The sequence below is a fragment of the Podarcis tiliguerta genome (genome assembly GCF_965153285.1).
Source record: "Podarcis tiliguerta genome assembly, chromosome: 4".
NCBI lineage: Eukaryota > Metazoa > Chordata > Lepidosauria > Squamata > Lacertidae > Podarcis > Podarcis tiliguerta.
Genome location: NC_139537.1, coordinates 61,198,675 through 61,220,360, shown reverse-complemented (window position 1 = coordinate 61,220,360; position 21,686 = coordinate 61,198,675). Strand labels below are relative to the sequence as shown.

The following is a 21,686-nucleotide window of genomic DNA, read 5'->3' as shown; positions in this document are numbered from 1 at the left end:
CCATTTTAACATACAGTCATTTGTGCTTGCTTATCAATTGGGCTAAATGTTTTAAATAAACAGGAATTTTTGAGTTAGGTCAACATGCTTGACCCATAGAAAAGAAGAACTTGAAGTATAATACACAATGGACAAAGTACCCTAAAGATTAAAAATATTTTATTTACATTTTTATATATACAATTTTTACACATTAGTTTAAAAACAGAATAGAGTACATATGCATCACTGAACATAATGCATTCACAGCATGAGAGAAGTTAATGTTTGGAAACAGGTGGGAAGAAAAAATGTTTTTAGAAAGTTAAAAAGGACAGATCACAGAATTTCATAGCAGCTCTGGGAAAGTACCCCAACACGCACATTTGAGTTTGTGTATATGTTTGAACAAAGTACTTCCATTTGATTCAGCACAGTTAGAAGATAGCTTTCCAAGTTAACTTGTCAAGACCGTTGTTCATGAAACCTCTGCCAACTCATTCAGAACAACAGTAAAGCAACAGTAGAATTTATGCCATATAGGTATATGCCACTGCAGCCCAGTAACCTTTTCACCAGGAATGCAGAAAACCTGTGGCTCTCCACATGCTGTTAAGATGCCCAATCTCCATCAGCCCCAGCCATCACATTTTAATGATCAGGGTTTGTGGGAGTTGTGCTTCAACAACATTTGCAGACCTGTAGTTTGCTTTATACTAGTACTCTTTTCCAGATTTCAGTGGAATTAATATTAATAGTAAAGATTACCAGTTATTGAGATTATAACTGGAATCCTGATCCTAACTCAATACTATAATTTTGAAAAGTCCACCAAAGCAATCCAGAATTATTAATCCAGATTTCTGTCTGTTTTTCTCTTTGCTACACTATTTGGAATAAAAACTGCCACTGATAAGAGATCACACTATACGAAAACTAAGATTTTCAATCCCTATCACTTTAATGATACAGTACATATTGTTTTACAGAGACATAAGCTCACCCTTAATTGGCTTTTACAGTTTACACCATGTATGGGCAATCTTGATGCTTCACTGCCCATTCTCCAGTTCAGAATTCACAATGTTTGTTCTCTCCAGAATAAAAGTTTTCTGAACATTAGCAAGTTCTGTGACCAGGATTTAATAAGAAGAAAGTATTTCTCCCTTTTAACTGTTATGAAACAAGCAAAAAGACTTAACAGTGATGGAGTTCTAAAGTATCATCCCAGTTATTGTTTTTTAAGTTGGACCTCATCCGCATGGTTTCTAAATGACTTAGTTTCTAGCAGTGACTAATGGCTTAAGCAGCATCATACTAAATAAGTCTAATTTTATGTTTGCTATAACCTTCCAATTCTAGCTTTATCCTTTTTCTCGGCTACCATGCTTGGGGGGGGGGGGAGTTGTGTCAGCACAAACACTGCTTTATGTAGGCTCAAATTATGATTGCAAACCTTTTCATCTATTAAATGGTTGGCTTGTGCCGCTAAAATGGTAGAGTCAACTTTTCAATTAGTATAAAACATCTGTAAACTCCTTGGAGAGCTACTGGTCCCTTAAAAAGCATTAAGAGCAGCCACTTCTTTCCCAGTATTGTCTCCCTACAGTTGATGTACCGCACATGCCCTCCTTTCTACTGAAACGTATGAGCCATATATCTTTACAGTCGTACCTTGGTTTTCGAACAGAATGCGTTTCAGAAGTCAGTTCAACTTCTGAAACGTTCAGAAACCAAGGAGCAACTTCCAATTGGCTGCAGGAGTATCCTGCAGCCAATCAGAAGCCACGGAAGCTGCGCCGGATGTTTGGCTTACAAGGCAAAGTTCGCAAACTGGAACACCTACTTCCGGGTTTGTGGCGTTCAAATTCCAAGTTGTTCAAAAACCAAGGTACGACTGTATAATGCAGTATACTTAAGTTCATGTTAAACAAATTCCTTTCAGAACCTAAGGGCTTAAGTATGTGTTGGGTTGTGGTTACTGCCTGTATGGAGTTTTTATGTTTCATGCCCCTTGTTTTGGCACCAGTTAAACAGGTAGCTAAAGCATCAGTACAAATGAAAACCATTGGGCTTAAAGTATTGAGCCTTTTATTATGAGCCTAGACTAGTCTGCCTAGTACTTGACAAATTCTAGTCCGTAATAGGAAATGTGTTGAGAATCAAAGGAAAAAGATGCAAGTACCTGATGCCAGAGAACTAGAATTTTGAACTAAAGAAAAGTTGGTGCATCCTTTTCTCTTATATTAAGCAAACTCAAGTAATGCACAGAAGTTCTAAGAACATACTATTTGTTTCTGGCATCATAGGCAAAGTCAAGATACTAGGCTAAATATCACTGACACAAACTCCCAAGTTGACAAATATTTCTTAACCTTATACAAGAGAAAAGAATACCATCCTTTAGATTTGAAACTGGCTTGATTTTGCTAGATGCTTGGTTTTGGTTTTTCAAACCTGGTACATTGGGCGATGATAATAAAAACACATACAATTAAAAAAATCCAGTGTAAACAAGATAGGAATTGAATAAAATAAGGCTGCAATTTCATACAGACTTACTTGAGGTTAAGCCCCAATTCATTGGGGCTTCCAATAAAACATGTACGGAATTGGGCTTCTTAAACAGTTGCATTGGGATGGAATGGAGAATAAAGGGTTGATAACCACAAGCACTAGAGATTTCTAAACAGATTAAAATATTTTTACACAGTCTTATCATTCCATTCTTGGCTTGCCGTAATTAATTCTCCAATACTTTACATTTGGTGAATCATTTCAGACCTAACTTCCTTTTATGCTGAAAGCAACAATGAAAACCAAATACCTAGTTCAAGTCAGAAGCTGAGAAGTGGCACATATGCAAAGCAATGACTTCTAAATCTGCACATTTGGTCTTCGTCAAAGGTTGAGAAACCCGGGTAAATCATTTTTTAAAAGCTTATTTGACGCCCAGGCTGATTCAGATGCACAGGAGAGCACTTGGTATAATCAGTTTCATTATACACGATTGTGTGTTTGAAAACACTCTCACAACAAAGTGCCCGTGTTTACTTTTGCATGTGCAGAGATATTTTGGCCCATTTTACACATAATGCTAAATCACTGTTTAGTGTTGCATGCATGAGCAGCAGTGAGCCTTGGACGCCCTTCAATGGAAACATTTTAAAGGTATTAGTTCTCTGTTCCAGGAACACTGGTTGGTTTGTTTTTAAAGGATTATAAACATGGGTTGATCTTGACTTCACTGAACAAACCATAGATCAAGCAAACCAGTGAGGAACTTGGGTACATTTAAAACCAGAAGTGAAAGCTTTCGCTTTCACTGGTCATGCTAAAGATGATAGGTGAAGAATACATGTGAGGCCATGGCTTATATTGGGGGGGGGGGTTAGGAGAGAAGGGTTGGGCTAGAACTTCTTCCCGTACGCGCTTGTTTTGTATGCACAGGGAGACACATCATGTGAGATTGTGCAGCTTAGATCTTGATCCATGTGTCAGGAAAAAAGACAGAAAAATGTTAAAACATTTTTGGGTAGACGTTTACATGTTTGATGCAGAATAGTAACACCACTTTGGGGCCTGTGTAATCCAGGAGCTGAAACAAGACACAAGTCAAATGTGTCCGTTGTGGAGGTTTCTAGCATGCATAAGCTTCAACTCCCAGAATACGAAATGAACTACATGTTCTACAGTGATTTCCAGTTCATGATACTGGAACAAAATGGTACAGTTAATTCCTCCATGTTTTACACAAGCAGTTGCACTTGCATTTCTTCTGAAGCCACATTTTAGCTGTTTGCCAAGCATCAGTGAACCTTACATTGCTGAGGCAAGATTGGCTCACCTCCATATTCCACAGGCAGCTATTGGAACTTGAGTATTTCAGCTCAGAACTCTGTTTAGATTTATTTTTGGTGATATTATCACTCATATGCGGATAGGTGTCCAATAGTTAAGAAAGTGACCTCAACAAGATGCAAATGCTCAACATCCTCAGACCTCCATACAAGTATACTGTGGAGCCAGTGGTTATTTTCTAAATTTGCTTAAAAAATAGAAGTTTGCCTAACTCGGCATCTTTTGAGCCCAGCAGCTCAATCAGTGCAAAGAACTGTACAGCTGCAATGCTTCTGCGATAAACACCAACTAAAAAGCTCTACCACCCTTCAAGAACAGCAGAGGCAGTGATTGTTATAAACATTTCTGATTTGTATTTCTAGAATCAAGTACTGAAGACTATGGATTGGGATCTAACTTTATAAACAACAAAAATGGTAGCTTCGACATTTTTATCACCTGGTTATAAAGGAGTTCAAGTGTTACTGAATCAATCAGTATATACCAAATATAAGTTTACATTGATAAGAACGAGGCCTCCAGTTACCCAACAAATTTAAATACATGAAAGGGTGCTATTAAGAGCTAAAATTAAACAGATATAGCTCATATCTGTCCACTAGTTAAAAATAGACTCTTCCAGCTGCACATAAAAATATGCATTTCATTTTGATCTTACAGTGTATGCATGTATGTATATATATAGATATATTTTATTCACAAACCACAACGCAGACAAATGCAGCCTAGAATTTATTTTAGTAGAAAATCTTCAGTGTTCTTTTTTTCAAAAACCTATTTTTTCAGCAGACTTACTGGAACTACTGTACATTAAAATAAATTGAATAGAAATAGAAAAATAAATAGAAAACCATTTTTAATTGTCACTGATATCAAAATGAGGAGTGTCAAACCTGATTGGGAGGAGTCATAAATGGAAATAAAAATAACATTTAAACAACAAGTAATTACAGGAACAAATTGAAAGGCCCCTTTCACTGCTACACTGGAAGTCAGGCTACGTTCTAGTAAGGCTGCTGAATTTTATCCTGACAGTTTAAAAAATAAAAATGCACAATACATAAATGCTTTTGACCCACCTTGCAAACAGAGTGTATTCTAGTGCATCCTGAAGCATGTGTTGTCTTCACTCATACAGAATGGACATAGTATATGGGGTTAAAACACATGAAATGGAAGAACAATTTCCCCTCTCAAAACACAGTAATAGCATGTAAAAAATAAAATCAGTATGAAACCACAGGTATTAGCATTCCTAATAAACTTGGTAGATGCATTCCCTGTACACTTCTTTTTTCTCTTTATTAATTTAAGTGGCATATTACACAAGACACTGTTTTCAGTGGGCTTAAATCTGCTTTCCCTTACCCCAGCCCTCCATCCCACCAAATTATAAATAGTTTTGTTTTGTTTCTTTAAATTTTAGCTGCAACGTCTAACATGTTCCAGCACATACTCAGGAAAGTGTAGGCTACAAACTTGTAAGCCATCCAGCTTGCAGGGCATTCTTGGGTATTCATCTTCTTTCCATTTATTATCTTCAGGATCAAAAGTGAGAATTGAATCACTGTAGTGACCATTATAACACAGGCCCCCAAGAACCATTATCTGTTTTTCCAACACAGCTACACCATGACCACTTCTACCAATTGGCATAGAAGCCAGAATAGTCCACTGGTCAGTGTCTGGGTCATAAACCTCTGTAGAAGGGCACCCTTGAGACTCAAAAGAGGCCCTCAGAATTACACAGACACCTCCAAAAACATAAAGCTTGCCATTATAAGAAAGCATCTTGTGAAAGCATCTTGCATAATTCATTTTGCATTTGTTTTCCCAACAATTAGTGACCACTTGAGTCCTCCTTGTTCGCTGCTCCACAGTCCCTTCTTTACTGGGATCAAATACACACACCTGCTTAGATGTGGACGAGGATGTGATTCCGCCTGTGATGTACAGCTTGTTACCAAGAACAGTTCCTTCATGTCCATATTTATTGACTGGATAGGGATCCACAAATTCCCACTTATCTTCTGTGATATCGTATCGCTCTGTTGAATAAAATGTCTCATCTCTTGTCCTTCCGGCCACTGCATAGATATATCTTCCAATAACACCAACAGCAAATTCTGAGCGTGGTACAGACATATCTGCCATTCGTAACCAAGAATTTTGTCTTGGATCATATCTGAACACTTTGGAGGAAGCATGAAATTCACCATCTGGGCCCAACTCTTCCCCACCCAATAAGAATACAAAATTATTAACAATAGCAAGGCAGTCTGGTCGTAACGGTACTTGTGGACCTTCCAACTCCCACCAGACCCTTGGTTTGTGCAGAAGGAGGATTTTACTATTTACCATGCTGTGTCCTATCATTCCTCTAAACACTGCAGTCTGGGGTTTGGCAGAACGGATGCGATTTGATTTCATTTCCATCAAAGGCTGCTGGTGCACACTATGGAAGTAATTCATAGCTTGCTCCACCTCATGCCGCAACTGCCGGGAATAACGATAAAATTCCGATGTTTTCACCTAAGGACAGAGCAAAACACATGTGTGTATTGACCAAGGAAAACAGTATGAGGAAGAAATCTATGCTGCCTAATTTTACACAATTGAATCATGAGGGGGGGAAACATGACCTAATCACAGCAATAAGTCCCATAAGTCCAGCAGAGGCTGCTGAACCTTCTGACAAACTGCACCTCTTATTCTGTCACTTTTCTATGTAACTGCCCTGCCTATGTTCAACAAGACTCATAACTAATGAAATATTTTTTTCTTTTTCTTTTTTGCATCTGATTGATTCTTCCCAGAAAACTTTTTAACTATTACCTTGAGATGTCTGGCAAAAACGATTAAATAGATTTTGCTTTTTCCATGGCAGTTTTTAAATGCTTAAAACCCAATTCAGGTTTAGATAGCCTCTTGCAGCCTTTCTCAACCAGTGGGTCCCCAGATGTTGTTGAACTACAACTCCCATCACCCCTAACTAGCAAGGCCAGAGCTCAGGGATGATGGGAGTTGTAGTCCAACAACATCTGGGGACCCAAGGTTGAGAACTGCTACAAGGAATTCCACTACCTTCCTAGTGCTCTAATGCTTACTAAAGTCCTTAAAGGCCATCAAATGCTAAATAGCTCTTTCAGTTAATTCCTGGTGACGTGCCAGCAAGCCCATGCATTTCACAGTGGGCTTTTGTCACTCTTGCAAACAAATCAGCAAGCATATACCTAGTGGTTGCCACAGGTTCTGATGTTCACTGAGCCCAACAAGCTTTGGTCACACAGCTGACTGCTTTAAGGCAGGAGGAAAACTGTTGGTTTTACCTTCCAAGATCTATAGAAAACGTTTGATAAGTTTAACAGCAAGGCTACATATTTACACCAAGAGGTTTTACCTTGCTGCTACAGAACAGACTTTCACAAGAAAGACTTTATTTGCTGCTTGTAAGGGGCTTTGGATTCTGTTATCTAACAAATAACATGCAAGTGAGATAAGATCATCCTTAAGTGACCTTTCACCACTGCCTCATGGATGCTGTGATCTTGCACTCAAGGAAGTTATGCATTAACAACCACAGTCATACTGATCTTAACCAAAGAATCAAGCTACCAAACCATTTAGAGCTATGTGCATTTCAGTCATATACAAAAAGGCATCAAGATAAAAACATGCTCTAACAATGACCACATTTTAAACCTTTGTGACCAAACGCTAGCCCTGCTTTCTCTCAATTTTAAATACATATACAATGGAATACTATATATTCACATCTTTGGAAATCAATGTTAGAAGTGCTTTATTTTCCTGCAACATCAAATGAAGCCGTAGTAAATAGATAGTATTTTTGTTTCAATTTTAGTGGTACAATGAATGACCTGTGAACAGAAGATTGGCTGTGAACACAAGGCAGTCATTAGACTAAGAAAAAATGTACACTGGGTTTATCGATAGGGTTACGAACGTGTACTAAATACTGCAAATACAAATCATCACAGAAACATTTGAAATGCTTTACTTTTTTTTCCTTGTTAAAAACCAAATCAGAAAACTAGAGTAATCTGATCAGCTAGGTTTATTGCATTATGAAAGTTTCTATAGTGCATTTGATTTTTACAGTGGAATTTAGCACACACACTCTTGAAATTGCTTCCAAAAAACTTTGCGGAATGCATTTTTCTCCTTCATAATACTAGAATGGAATTGGTAGGAGACTCAGGACAGATAAAAGGTAGTACTTCACATGACACATAACTAACTTATGAAATTCACTGTCACAATGTATGCCAGTAGTCATTAAAAGATTAGAAAAAATATTTAATGGCTAAAAGTCATGATGGCTATATATTGAGCACTGTATGCCAACTAGTTTGCTAGGAGCAACAGCAAGTTCTACTTCCTAGAGGCATCTGGTTGGACAAAGTGCATTTTCTTGATTTTATTAGTTTACTAATATATCCAATTTTTAGTTTGTCAAAGTTGCATGGAAAACATAACAAAAGACGAAAAGTTACCACAATAGAGGACATGTAAACACACGCAGCAGCACACATTTCGGATAAAGCAACTAAAAAGTTGAATATAGAACCTCAAATCTTCATCCTTTGCAACTGAATAATGATTGGCAGTGCAAGTAACATGAAGATTAGTCAACATTCACATAAATTTGGCAGAACTTACACCACCCCACTCCACAAGCTGTAACTCACATTAAAGAACATTTGCATTCCAAGACAACTTGCTCCCACAGGCTAAAAAATAACAACTTCCTCATGAAATCTAATACTTCTGGAAGTATAAAATTTGGAGAAGTCTCCCTTTGCTATCAGTAAAATGGAAGTCAGCTATGAATCCTCATTTTCAACTTGGTTGAATTTGTTTTCAACATGGCAGGCTTCTCTTAGGACAAACGTCTTTTCTACCTCATATCTTAATTGCCATTTGTTAGCAAAGGCTATTACTAGTCTAGGCTTGTTCACTCATAACCCTCAGAAACATATTTCGGGCCACAGGTTAGCCACCCTGAGGATTCCTTCACTACCCTCTCCTTTTATTACATTGAAGACAGCAGTTGGTATTCAGCTAAGTTTTACTCAGTGTTGGCCCATTAAAAGTAATAAGCATTACTAAGTTAGGTCCATTAATTGCATTAAAACTTAACTGAATATCACCCCTTCCTTGTCAATAAATACTATTCCAAAACTTTCAACCTATCTCCTATCCCTGCATTTGTTGTTTCACTAATTGGCTGACTTCTGTGACTGACAGCTATTCTGATTCACAGTTCTTAAAACACAAGAGCAGGCCAAGCTGAAGATCTGTGCATACACATCTTCTGAGTAAATAACTGGCACAGGCTTGGTGCAGACGTAACACAAGCCAATTTAACCTTAATTGAGACTTGTGGTGCTTCATCTCTCCCGTTGGCATTTCTCTTGTTCTTTCAGTTTGGGGACTAACTAAATTCAGTACTACAAGTAGACCTACGTTTTCCTTGCTATAGTTTAAACAAAAACTCAACCTGACACACTGGTTAGAAGCAGGTTTGCAAACAGTGGCTTGGTGCCAAGTCTGCTGCTACCATAGCTCATTCTGATACTGAAAAGGAGGATTACCCATGCAAGAGGCACCGCCGCCAGGTGAATTAGGGGACCCAGCCTCAATACTGAGGGGGCTGATACCCCCCGCTGCTGCCAGATGCCCTTTGTGCACCCCAGCCCACACTGGGGAGCCGGGACAGGGCTGGGACGAGGAAGGGTGAAGATCGCCCTCCACACGTTCTGCCCCTGCTGGGTGCATGCCGCGGGGAGGAAGTGGAGCTTGGAGCCCAGTGCCGCACTCCGCCTCCTCCCCGCCCAGTGCTGCATCATGGACGCGTTACATGATGCATCACATGATGCCCTCCCCCCATGTAGGGGGTAAGTCGGCGCCCCTGGCAAGAGAGGAAGGAAGAAGTCCATGAATCCACAATGCATTGTTGTCCTAAGAATGCTTCAGCTGATTGGGCCTTGTTATGAAACACCTGTTGTTTGGAATTCAGTTACACCCACTTCCAGCAAGTCCTCCCACTTGCTATGGAACTCTGTTATACCAACTGTCAGGGACTAACTGTTAGGTGATACATGGAGATAACTGCAAAGATAGGCTGGATAACTACACAGTTTTGCATTGTGGATGCAGTCTTTTCATTCCAGGGAACACCCAACTATGAAGTAACTTCCATACATATACAGTGGTGCCTCGCAAGACAAAAAGAATCCGTTCCGCCAGTCTCTTCGTCTTGCGAAGCAAGCCCATTAGCGGATTAGCGCTATTAGCGCTATTAGCGATTTAGCGGCTATTAGCGGCTATTAAAGGTTTAAGGGATTAGCGGATTAGCTGCTAAAAGGCTATTAGCGGCTTAGATCAGCTGATAAGCAGCTTAGATCAGCTGTTAGGCGGCTTAGCCATCAGCTATCAAGCGGCTTAGGGGCTTGGGGAAAAGGGGGGGAGGGGGGAAAAAACCCAGGAATCGCAAGACATTTTCGTCTTGCGAAGCAAGCCCACAGCAAATTCGTTTTGCGAAGCACCTCCAAAACGGAAAACCCTTTCGTCTAGCGGGTTTTCCGTCTTGCGAGGCATTCGTCTTGCGGGGCACCACTGTACTGCTCTTCCTTGAGCAGGTTACTTATTCTAGAAGATGAACTCTAAAACAGAAATATACCAAGGATTAAATCATACACTATTCATCTAATGGCTTCTTTGCCTGTACCAAAAAACAGGAGAAAGCAATCCAGGCTCGAGATTTTGCCTAAACTTATTTGATATTGCTTTTTTAGAAAAGCACCACTGCCACACCGGGTCCCTACTTCTATCAACTTCTGGCTTTTGCATCTAGCCCTTTCTCTCTTCATCCCACCTTCAAATAATCCTCACTCACGTAGCGTTTGCATTTCCTTGAGAGTTCTCGATACTGCCAGGGCAAACTGGATTTTGAGAAAGGACTGGAGACTATACCCAAAAGTTGCTAGAAGCTGGGACTGTGTGTGACAGCAACAGATCACTAGCTGAGGAACAGCAGTAAAATAAAAAAGTACAAACAGTTTGGCCACTGGGAGAAGGTCCCTCTCTTCTTTTAAAAACTAGGGCAGGGACACAAGGGGTTATGTACATGTAGGCCTGGAAGCATCTCATTAAGATACTATGCTGTGAACTGACACCAAGACAACTATATTGTGGATACAGACTAGACTAATAAATACAGGTGACTCTCAACTTACACAGGGGTTATCCGTAAAGCCAAAATCATGTATAGTCAAAACACACTGGATTCAATGGCGAAGTAGGATTGCCAAAGTAATTTCCCCCAGAAACTCACCCCCTTCTGAATTTTTAAACTTTTTTTTTGTCATGCGTGTAAATCTGAATGTGCACAAGTTAAGTACATGTAAGTTGTGAACTGCCTGTAGTATAAATGGAAACAGAAAATATGGATGAGAAACACACATATACTCATCTAACATAAAAGGTGAGCAAGTCCACAAAGAGAATAATGTATGAAAAGCAAAATAAGGTTTTAAAGATACATCAAATGTTTGTAACCAATGACTACAGTACACAACAATCAGAATACAACACATTTATTTAATAAATTTCAAAAGTGTGGCATTAGGGATAAGTGTTAGAAAATATACGTGTCGTTCTTGGTTGTTTAGTTTGGTCTTTAAAGGCTTCTATTTCACTCTATTGGCTCACAGAACTTAAGTCTAAACCTAAGAAATTATTTAACGCAGCTTAGCATGAAAATACAAATGTATAAGGCTGAACACCTGACTTAAAAACCTAATTTTAAAATCAACCATATCATTAGGTTTCTTCTAACGCATATCAGTATCAAAATGTACACGGATTTAAACATTTTGCATATTCTTTTGAACAACTATTTTAGTCCTAATACAAAGAAAAATGCCAAACTGGTATGACAGCTTTACTTGATGGGTCACTGTTACAGAATCTTATATAACCCTATCTTCCTCATGATAGTTTTGTACTTGTGGCAGGTGATAACAAGTGCAGTGATTACACAAAGGTACTGACACTTTAGAACTTCTGTTTAAACAGAACTCTGTGTACAAGATAACACAGGCTGTGTACAGCCATCAGAGGAAAATGCTATTGAAAATGTATTTGCTTTCTTAATATAAAGAAGAAGAAAAAACCCATCTACTTCGTACAGTGGTGCCCCGCAAGACGAATGCCTCGCAAGACGGAAAACCCGCTAGACGAAAGGGTTTTCCGTTTTCAGAGGTGCTTCGCAGGACAAATTTCTCTATGGGCTTGCTTCGCAAGACGAAAATGTCTTGCGATTCTTGCGATTTTTTTTTGCTCCCCAACCCCTTTTTCTAAAGCGCTAAGCTGCTAATAGCCTTTTAGCAGCTAATCCGCTAATCCCTTAAGCCTTTAATAGCCGCTAAACCGCTAATAGCGCTAATCCGCTAATAGGGTTGCTTCGCAAGACGCTAGGCGAAGAGACTCGCGGAATGGATTCTTTTCGTCTTGCGAGGCACCACTGTAATTTGGCTGATCCTTGTTTAGTACTAGGCACCAAGAGATCTTCCCCCTCCTCCCAGCCAAGATTCCACCCAAGTTTTCTTCTTCTCTGTTTTCCCATTTTTCCTGCCCTATACTGATGGGCTTCCTAAAATCAAAGTTTGCCCAACTCTTGAAATATCGTATCTAGACCTAGGGGAAAGTTGCCACTGCTTGGATAGTATTCTTGAATGAGAAGCTTTGGTCCTGATTGGTTGAAACTGCAGTCTGCTCTCCTAATAACCAGCTTCTCCAAAGGTCTCTTAATTCCTCAGGGAGCCCTGCCCCTGTAAAGAATGCAGACCTCAATCCAGTGCACAACAGCCAGTCATTTTAATGAGTTTTGTACTGTTTCTAAATGTTTTTATATGGTACACCTCCCTGATGTTCTGCAAGAGGGAAGTATATACAGTGGTACCTTGGTTCTCAAATTGCCTTGGTTTCAAAGAACTTGGAACCCAAACACTGCAAACCCGTTCCAGTTTGCGAACTTTTTTCAGAAGTTGAACGTGCTCCCTTTTGAGTGTTACACTTCCAATTTGAGTGCCACACTTCCGTTTGGAGTGTTACACTGAGGTCTATCTGTTTTTGCTATTTATTTTGCATTTTTGTGGCTCTTTTTTGTGTGTGTGTGACTGTGTGGAACCCAGTTCCGCTACTCATTGATTGTGTGACTGCAGAACATTGTTTATTGCTTTCATTTTATGGATCAATGGTCTTGTTAGATAGTAAAATTCATGTTAAATTGCTGTTTTGGGAATTGTTATTAAAAGTCTGAAACAGATCAATCCATTTTGCATAACTTTCTATGGGAAAGCGCTCCTTGGTTTTGGAACGGACTTCTGGAACGGATTAAGTTTGAGAACCAAGCTACCACTGTAAATACATTTATAAACCGGCATTTACCATCTCCTACTTCTCTGTCATTGGAGAAGACCAAACCTAAAAGGGGGACAGTATTATACAGTAACTTTCCAAGCAGACTGAGAATTCAGCTTCCTGCGATAGAACAACTCAGGCCCCAAACACCTGAAAAACCACTTCCTAATCTACAGACACACTTGGGTGTTGGCAGGGGAGGCCTCATTGATTGTTCCACTGCCCTCGGAAGCTCAGAGACAAGGCAGCCCAGGAGAGGGCATTCTCTGCGGCAACCCCTAAGCTGTGGAAATCCCTTCCCACAGACGTGCATCTTGCACCATTATTATACAGCTTTCTGAGAAGTCTGAACAGGTGCATCTGTACCCTGGCTTCTGACACTTGAAATGTATATTTTTAGAATGATAATAATATAAATAATGATAATAACTACAGGAGTGCTTTAAGCCCCATAATAATCTAATCAGAATTGTCTCTTCCAACAAAGAGGAGATGGAACAGAAAGAGAACTGGTACTAAAGGCCCCAGCAAGAGGAGACTCTTTTCCATTTGCCTTAAACTTCAGCCAGGAACAGCTGAAAACAGCTGAAAAAAATAAAGAGCCATTACGGAGCTCATTTCTACTTCTGGAGCACATCAACCTAGATCCTCCACTGATTCCATAGGAATCAAGAAAGAAAAGGGTAGGGTTAACAATATAAAATCAAGGGTAGAATTAAAAACATAAAATCAAGTAGCACCTATATTTCTAATACACTTTTGCATTTCTGATTTTCCACTTTATAAAAGAAGTCATTGTATGCAATTATGACATTGGACCTCCCGCAAAAGTCCATTTTCTGCAGGGGATTAAGGGGATCCTCAGGTGGTTTTCCCTCCCACTTGCTCCACAGGCAGGAATATACAAATTAGACAGATCTTACCTCAAGGAGAGAGGGTAACACCTCCAGTTGACAAGGTAATTCAGCTCAGAAGAAAGTATGTTAATCTCAGACAAAAGCACTGCATGCCATAGATACAAAAGGCAAAAGGCAAGAACTGCAACTCTTAAGGAAGAGGAACAACCAATTAAAAAATCCCAATACAAAACTGAACTGAACTGAACTGAGGAGAATACTAAAAAACCCAAGCATATAAACGAATTTGTCCAAGCTGCAATGAATAGCCGAAACTAGCCTAGAGTGGGTAGGATCACCTCCATCCCCTGCAGAAAATGGACCTTCATTGGAGGTCCAATGTCACAATTTCCTGCCAGGGGTAAGGAATCCTTGGATGGGATGCACCAAAGCTACTGTCAGGTGGAGCCAGCTGTGGACCCTACCCCTAACTAGGGAACCACCCGTTGTAATACACACCTACTGAAAGAAGCTTTGGCAGATACATAGATATTGATCCTGTAATGTCTCACAAAGATAGACAGAGAAGAGTAGGTGGCTGCCCTACAAGTGTCAAAGATAGCTGAAGCAGAGGCACTCCTAGTGAAGTGAGTAGTGACCCCAGCCAGCAAGGCCAAATCAGAAACCACATAGCACTTGGAAATGCATCCTGCCAGCCATCTGGAAAGTGTAGCAGCTGAAACCTTCTTTCCCATGGTCTGTGGCTGGAAGGAGATGAACAGGGAGTCAGACAGGCAGCATCTGTTCTCTTTAGACAGACATGCAGTGCTCATTGTGAAGTCCAGAGCACCATTCCCTCTCCTTGTCCAATCTAGGATGGGGACAGAAAGAAGGTAAGATGACATCCTGGCTCCTTTGAAAACTTGAGTTAAAACGTGGGGACCAACTTCTGCATCACTGAATCTTTGTGAAACAAGAACAGTTGCTTACATGCTGAGAGTTCCCCCAGTTGTGACACTCAATGTGCTGATGTAATAGCTACTGGGAAAAGCACTTTCCAGAAGAAAGAAGGCCGATTTCAAAAAGCTGAAGGAATTACTAGGTGACATCCCATCGTCAGACATACTCAGAGAGAAGGGAGTCAAAGATGGATGGGAGTTCCTTAAAGGTGAAATATTGGGGGGGGGGGGATGCAGAATTCCAACAAGAAAGAAAGATGGGAGGCATCTAAAGAAAACAGTGTGGCTACACAAAGGAGTTTACAAATGGGCTGAGATTTAATAAGGGCATGTATGAGAAATGAAGAAATGAAAGAAAATCATGAAGGAAGAGCACACAGGTGGGCCAAAGCTTAGAATGAGATCAGGCTTGCAAGAGATGGTAAAAATTATAAAAACAGTTTCTTTGGCTATGCTCAAAGCAAGAGGAAGAACAAGAAAATAGTAGGCCCTCTACTACTGAGGCTGAGCGGTGTAACCCCAGAACAAAGCACACTGATATCCCATATCATGTGAAAGATCATATTCAGCAAGGTCTAGTTAAGTTCCAATACTGTTCTTCAGAGCCTATGCTGGCAGATATATTTACAAAGCCTGTATCTGCAGAAAAGAACAAGTCTGCAACTTTTCCATTAGGTATCACAAATTGAAATATTTCAAGGCAACAGCCCAACAGAGGGGGGTGTTGGTGTAATTTGGGAATATATGCGAAATTGCACAAACTGCTTGGTCAGTGTTTTGAGTTGCCCTTCCACTGCAACTGATTTCTGTTAAGGGTTAGGACATCAACTATGGTGGGCCTCTTGAAACAGCTCAAGGCTACAGCCTCTGGCATGACTCAAATAATGTGTAAACGTGCATTAGCAGGTATAAAACCAAGGCTGCATTCAGCAGCAATGTGGTGTGTGGTGGTGGTGGAACTCTCCCAAAACTTGGACCTCTCTGTATATTTGGATCTCTTCAGTTTAACCTCTAAGACCAAGTTACTGTACTTAGTAGAATAGTTTATGATGTACCAGCATCTCTTAACTATGTGTATAATATGTCTGAATTGTCTTGTGTCTTGAAGCAATAAAACATTTTACACTGAACTGTGTGAGCAAGTAGCTTTCTTCACAGTCAATTCTGGAAAGGCTGACAATGAGAAAGGTAGAAGACTCTTGAGTTTTGCTGGACCACACTGGTATTGGTGTGATATAGAAATGCTATCAAGGAAGCCTCCAGCTGATAAGATGCTCCATGATGGTATGAAGGGTTTCCATTCTGAACCTGCATTTCTGGATGTGCCTGTTCACCCTCTTCAAACCCAGTATGACCCTGAAATCTCCCTTCTTCTTTGGGAATACGAAGAATAAATATGGGGTAGCAGCTGTAGCAATGCTCTGTTGGGGACAAGAGCTCTATAACACTGATGGATATCAGGCGCTGAATGGCTGCTAAGACCAGATGGTGTAATTTTCCTTTTTGGATCTGGGAGAAATCACAAAGCAGTCATAAGGTAAGTAGGCAAAGTCTACAGTATACCCTTCCCTCACAGTTTGCAGAACCCTCTGATCTGTTGTCATCTCTCTTCAACAAAGGAAGAACTACCGCAGACGACCCTCAACTGGAAGTTCCTGCAGCTGACTTAGGGAGTCCGGACTGAGTTGCCTTCTTTCCTCCCTGCTGACTCTGTCCAGAGCCTCTGGAATTGGAGAACTGGTTCTACTGTTGCCTGGGATAGAATCTGTCCACCCCACTAGTACTGCTGGCATCTGTTGTCTTTAGAACCATAGGCACCCTTGGAAGGCTGAAAGGAGCTACGCCCAAACTGACACCCCACAGCTTTTTTTCTTATTCTTGGTTTCCACCAAGTAGGGCTCTAAGAGGTCACCAAACAGCCTGCCCCCTAGAAAAGGGCCTGTAGCTAGATTAACCTTACACTTGGAATCTGTGTTCCACATCTTAAACCATAGGTATTTCCTAATAGCTACATTGACTGCCATGGCCCTTGCAGCATACTACATGGCATCTAGGCTATCATCAGCCATAGAGGCAGCTGTCCTCTCCAGCTTTCAAATTCCCTAAAGAAGGTGGGAGTTATTAGCCAGAACCTCCTCCAGAAGTCTTCGCCCATTTTAGGGAGGCCCTGGCCATCAAGAGTGAGGCTGTGGCCACCCTAATTTCCAATGTAGTAGTTTCATGGGCACGCCTCAGCAGGATCTCTGTCCTCTCTTATCATTTGAGTTCCTAGCTAATTTATCTGTGTCCTTGGCTGCCAGTGTTCTTGCTGCCCTCCTGTGGCGCAATGGGTTAGTGTGTCTGGCTGTCAATGAGAAGGTTGGTGGTTCAAGTCCAACCAGGGATGGCTGTGGGCAGAATTCCTGCACTGCAGATGGTTGGACTGCACAATCTTCCAGGTCTCTTTCAACTCTACTATTTTATGGTTCTGTGCCATCAAAACAGGGAGGAATTAGTTTAGCCGTACTATCAGACTGAAAGGTATAAAGCCTTTTAGGCCCATTCAGCTGGCAGAACCTTCTTGAAAACAGATGGAAAAGTTATCAAATGAGATTGGAGGGTTGGGTACGTTTCACTTCAGAGGCTCCCTCCTCCCACCCCATGTTCTTAGGAGCAGGGATCTCTAAGATATGACTTGCCTTTTTAAGAGGGCAAAATCCTTGGTAGAAAACAAGCAAGACAAAGGTGCAGAAAACGCCTCCTCCTCCACACTGGCTGGTAATTCCCCCTCCTCCTTGTTGGAAGCCATGGCAGACACAGCGGCTTCATCCTCCTCCAATTCACCCACAGCCAATCACAAGTCTGAAAGCTTGTTGCCTGCTCTGCAGCCCCTGCCTGGCACCACCAATCTGTGGCTGCTGATAGGAGGCTGAGGCAGAGGAACAGACTTGCCTTCAGACCTCTGAGCTGCCTCAGCTCCCTCTCTTCTGGCCCAGCATTTTAGTGACACCAAGATCTCCTCTTCCAGCTGCCCAGAGGTGGCCCTATACCTGCAAAGGTTAGATCACCACCTAGATTTGGAAACAGCTGCTGCATCACTACAGCCAGGAGAGGAGGAAGGTAAGAATAGCTCTCTGCCCCCAAAACAGCAGGAAAGAGCCTATGCAGGAGTCGTCACTGAGGAATCTTTAGCTCACCACTAAAGGGAGCATTGTGCACTGTGAGGCCCTCTCTCCTGCCCAAACCTGAGGTAAGACTTAGGGCTGGGCTCCAGGCCATGGCTGAGTGGAAAGGAGCAGGCGCAAAAAGGCCATCTGAGGGACTAGGCCCACACCAACCCCCAGGCCCTGTACCAATATGTCAGATCCGCCAACAAAACTTGGGAGTTGAGAGCTGTGCTGTCGATCACTAGATGAGGGGATGACACAAAGTTCAGTGTCTGCAGACCCTCTAAAACCTCAGCTCTCTCAATGGGCTAACTGGAAGGCAGGGGCAAGGCCAGCATCCATCTTAACTGCCTTTCCGTCAGGTCAGCCATCCCCTCCTCCACAGCCTCTGCTGGCTTCCTGGGATGAAACTGTTAGCAAACCTGAGCATACACTGAGGGAGACAGCCCACCGCCATGCGTAACCTCTGCTCCTCTGGCCTCTTCTTGCGAGGAATCAGTCAAAAAAGGGCGGCTGTGAGCAGACGACTCAAGACATTCTTGTCATTGAATTCTCTGTAAATTGGACTTTGTTGACCAATTCTCTTTTTCCCCCACAGGGAATTGGTCAACAAAGTCAACCCTTTCCTCAGAAAGCTAAGGACAGCAGCATATAACTATTAGTCAACCTGCACTGCAGCCAGGCAGGAATGAAACAGGAGGCATTACCCTCCTACCATGAGGTAAAAATTGTCTAATTTGCGTATGTGGAACAAGTGGGAGGGACAACCATCCGAGGATCCCCTCCCCGCTGCAGGAATATATTTTGTTTCACTGATTACAATACATGTCGTCTTGTCAATCACCTTGCTGTACTTGTTTATGAGGTTTTCTCTATCACTAACAATCAGAAAAAGCTGCAAACCTACCTTTTTCCTGGCTGTAAATCCTGCTAGTTTGCATTTGGGGGATTTTGTTTTGTTTTGTTCTAAAAGCTAGATGGCACTTGTTTCAGACATTGACGACTTCAATGTTCCATTTTCTAAAACAGTGTCTTATTTTTCCCTCCTCCTATTTCTGGAAATTTTACCTATTAACAGCATGCTGCCCTAAACGTAAAGATGAATTCTATCTATTGCTTTCAAACGCACCAACCTTTTCAAATACACTGGATGGTGTCATCAAACAAAACCTGATGTTCTGAATGATGGTGTCGGTATGCCTCCAGCGTCTTCTATCATGCCGCAGCCAAGCCTGAACAGCCTCGTAGAGCTCTATCTCTGGGAATCTGCTCAGACGATCATTATCCAAGTAAGTCATAAGCTTTTCAAAGCTCAGATAGGACAAGAAGTCAGGTCTGGCCATGAGAGGCACAAAGTTTTCTAACAAAAAGGAATCCAGCTTTTCTCTGACGCCCTCGATGTTTACACCAAAGTCATCTAAAAGTCTCATAATTTCTGCACAGTTTTCCAAGCATATTTTTGCTAATAGAAAGGAGCAGCAGAACTTCACCACCTCTATAAGCTGGACGTACATGGCAGCTTGCAGGATTTCATGAACAGTGCTCATACTCAGTTCAATGGTTCCATAGTACATGAATTGGAGAACATGGCTGAAGCCTGTTGCAGTTAGGCCTTTCAAATGGATTTTGTCCTGATCTCGCTCCCTCATATCAGCAGTGAACATAATCCTGAAATAATCACTTTGGGTGGCAAGCAAAGCCTTATGAGCCTGAAACTGGTGGTCCTCAATAACAAGAGTGACGTCAAGAAGCAATCCCTCCTCATACAGTGTTCTGAACCCAGCAGAGACGCTGGTGTCATGGATGGAGGAACTAAATCCTTCCACGTCCCCTGCCATGAATCACCTGGGGAAAAATGTAAATAAAGAAATGTTATGATTTCTAAAGATTCATGAAAATGTAGAAACATATAAAACTTGTGTTTATCATGCTTTGTGAATAGTGTTAGTTGCCTTTTATTTTTAACAAATCAATAACCAATATAAGAAATTTTGCTTTGCAGAAGGGAGAAGCTGTTCATGAAAATTACTTACAGCAAAATTTCAAAACTGTAAACATTTAAGCTCTTTTATCTCCAAACTCTTGCATTACCTATATTGGCATAGTGGGCAGAGTGTTAGGTTTGAACTTGGAAGACAAAATCAGTCTTGATATTTGGAAGTGGCAAGGTAGGATAATTCTTGCTCTTACAAATGAAAGGATCCTAAAGCAGATGGAACTATACGCTTCAAAAGTGTCATTCAGAAGTTCAGCTGAGACTGCTGCAGCTTCACAATACTATGCCATGGCACAGACAATTTGCCATGGTGGAGATCATTTTGGTGTAGCAGCCGTATTGCTCAAGTGCCGTGATATACTCAGACTGCATCTCTCCCCATGTCCTAGAAAAAACTTTCACATAGTGACTTAAAAACACAAGCTGGTAAGCAGCAATGTTACCTGGAACAGACACTTCATGGCACCATCACAAAAAACACACAACAACAAAAAAACCTGTCTACTATTTGGATTGAAAATATGGTAAAAAAAAAAAATAGTTCTTTAAGGGACACAACAATCTATTGCTAAAGATTTTCTTTTTGTTTCTTATAAATGTCTAGGAAGCTCTGCCTCCAGGAAGCAAGCCTGTATTGGGGTGGGAAGAGGTATGCCACCATGGAAAATCTTTGCTCCCCCAAACTCCCAAGCCAAAGAATCTGCTAAGAACAGCAGGCTAGCAAGCTGAGCTGTAGAAAAAATATATATTTGGCTGGTATGCTCTAAATTTGAATGAATTCATGAAGACCTCTCCTAACGTAATGGCATGACAGAAAACATCTGTCGCCCAACCTGCGTGGAACTAGGCAGGAGAAAATTGGAAGGTTGCCTCCCACATGAGGTAGTGAGATCTAATTTGCATATTGACCTGCCTAGTGGAGCAAGTGAGAGGGACAATCCATTCCAGGATCCCCTCCTCCCTGAAGGAAAAAATGAAATTTATCATGCTTTTTGCAATGTGGACTTCGGCAGGATTTTAACATATGTCAACCAGGCAATTTTCATGGCACAGCCTGTACACAGACATGGTATATTCTGCCATGGAAAATCTTTGCACAGGCAGATAATCCATCTTGTAAGCAGCATGACATGTTATGGGCCCCATCAGAAAAAGTGACATCTTTAGCATGCTAATTTGTTCTGCAACACCAAGTTAAACATGTCAAATGTTGGAAGAACTCCCCTACTTTTAACACATATGCGGATCACTGAGAGTAAATACTGCTAACAGACAATCAATTTAGAAAGCTTAAATTCACTGTGTTTTAAAAACAATGTTGGCAAGTTCTCCAAGTTCTTCCAAGGTTGCTAGCACTTACTCAAAATAAAAATTCAAAAGGCAAGCAGTGTAGTAAAGAAGTGCATTTCTGAAGCAGAAGCGGGCACCTTTGAATTCAAATTCAGAAAGTTATAACTTA

At 41.1% G+C, this 21,686-nt stretch overlaps 1 protein-coding gene and 1 long non-coding RNA gene across 11 annotated transcripts in view; both read right to left on the bottom strand.

The window, feature by feature from the left end:
* Nucleotides 1-142: 142 nt before the first annotated feature.
* KLHL15 (kelch like family member 15) overlaps nt 143-21,686 on the bottom strand; it is a 29,640-nt gene continuing 8,096 nt past the window's right edge. For all 10 annotated transcript variants that reach the window (XM_083439341.1, XM_083439337.1, XM_083439340.1 and 7 more), the window contains 2 exons: nt 19,365-20,076; nt 143-6,372 (listed from right to left, as the gene is read on the bottom strand). In XM_083439341.1, the coding sequence (XP_083295467.1) occupies nt 5,263-6,372; nt 19,365-20,069 (1,815 nt within the window). In that variant the 5' untranslated portion in view covers nt 20,070-20,076 and the 3' untranslated portion in view covers nt 143-5,262. The remainder of the gene's footprint in view (nt 6,373-19,364; nt 20,077-21,686) is intronic.
* Nucleotides 11,447-12,470, bottom strand: LOC310677069. Its single transcript, XR_014510907.1, has 2 exons — nt 12,390-12,470; nt 11,447-12,048 (listed from the first exon to the last, which is right to left on the bottom strand). It is a non-coding gene; the product is annotated as an uncharacterized lncRNA (long non-coding RNA).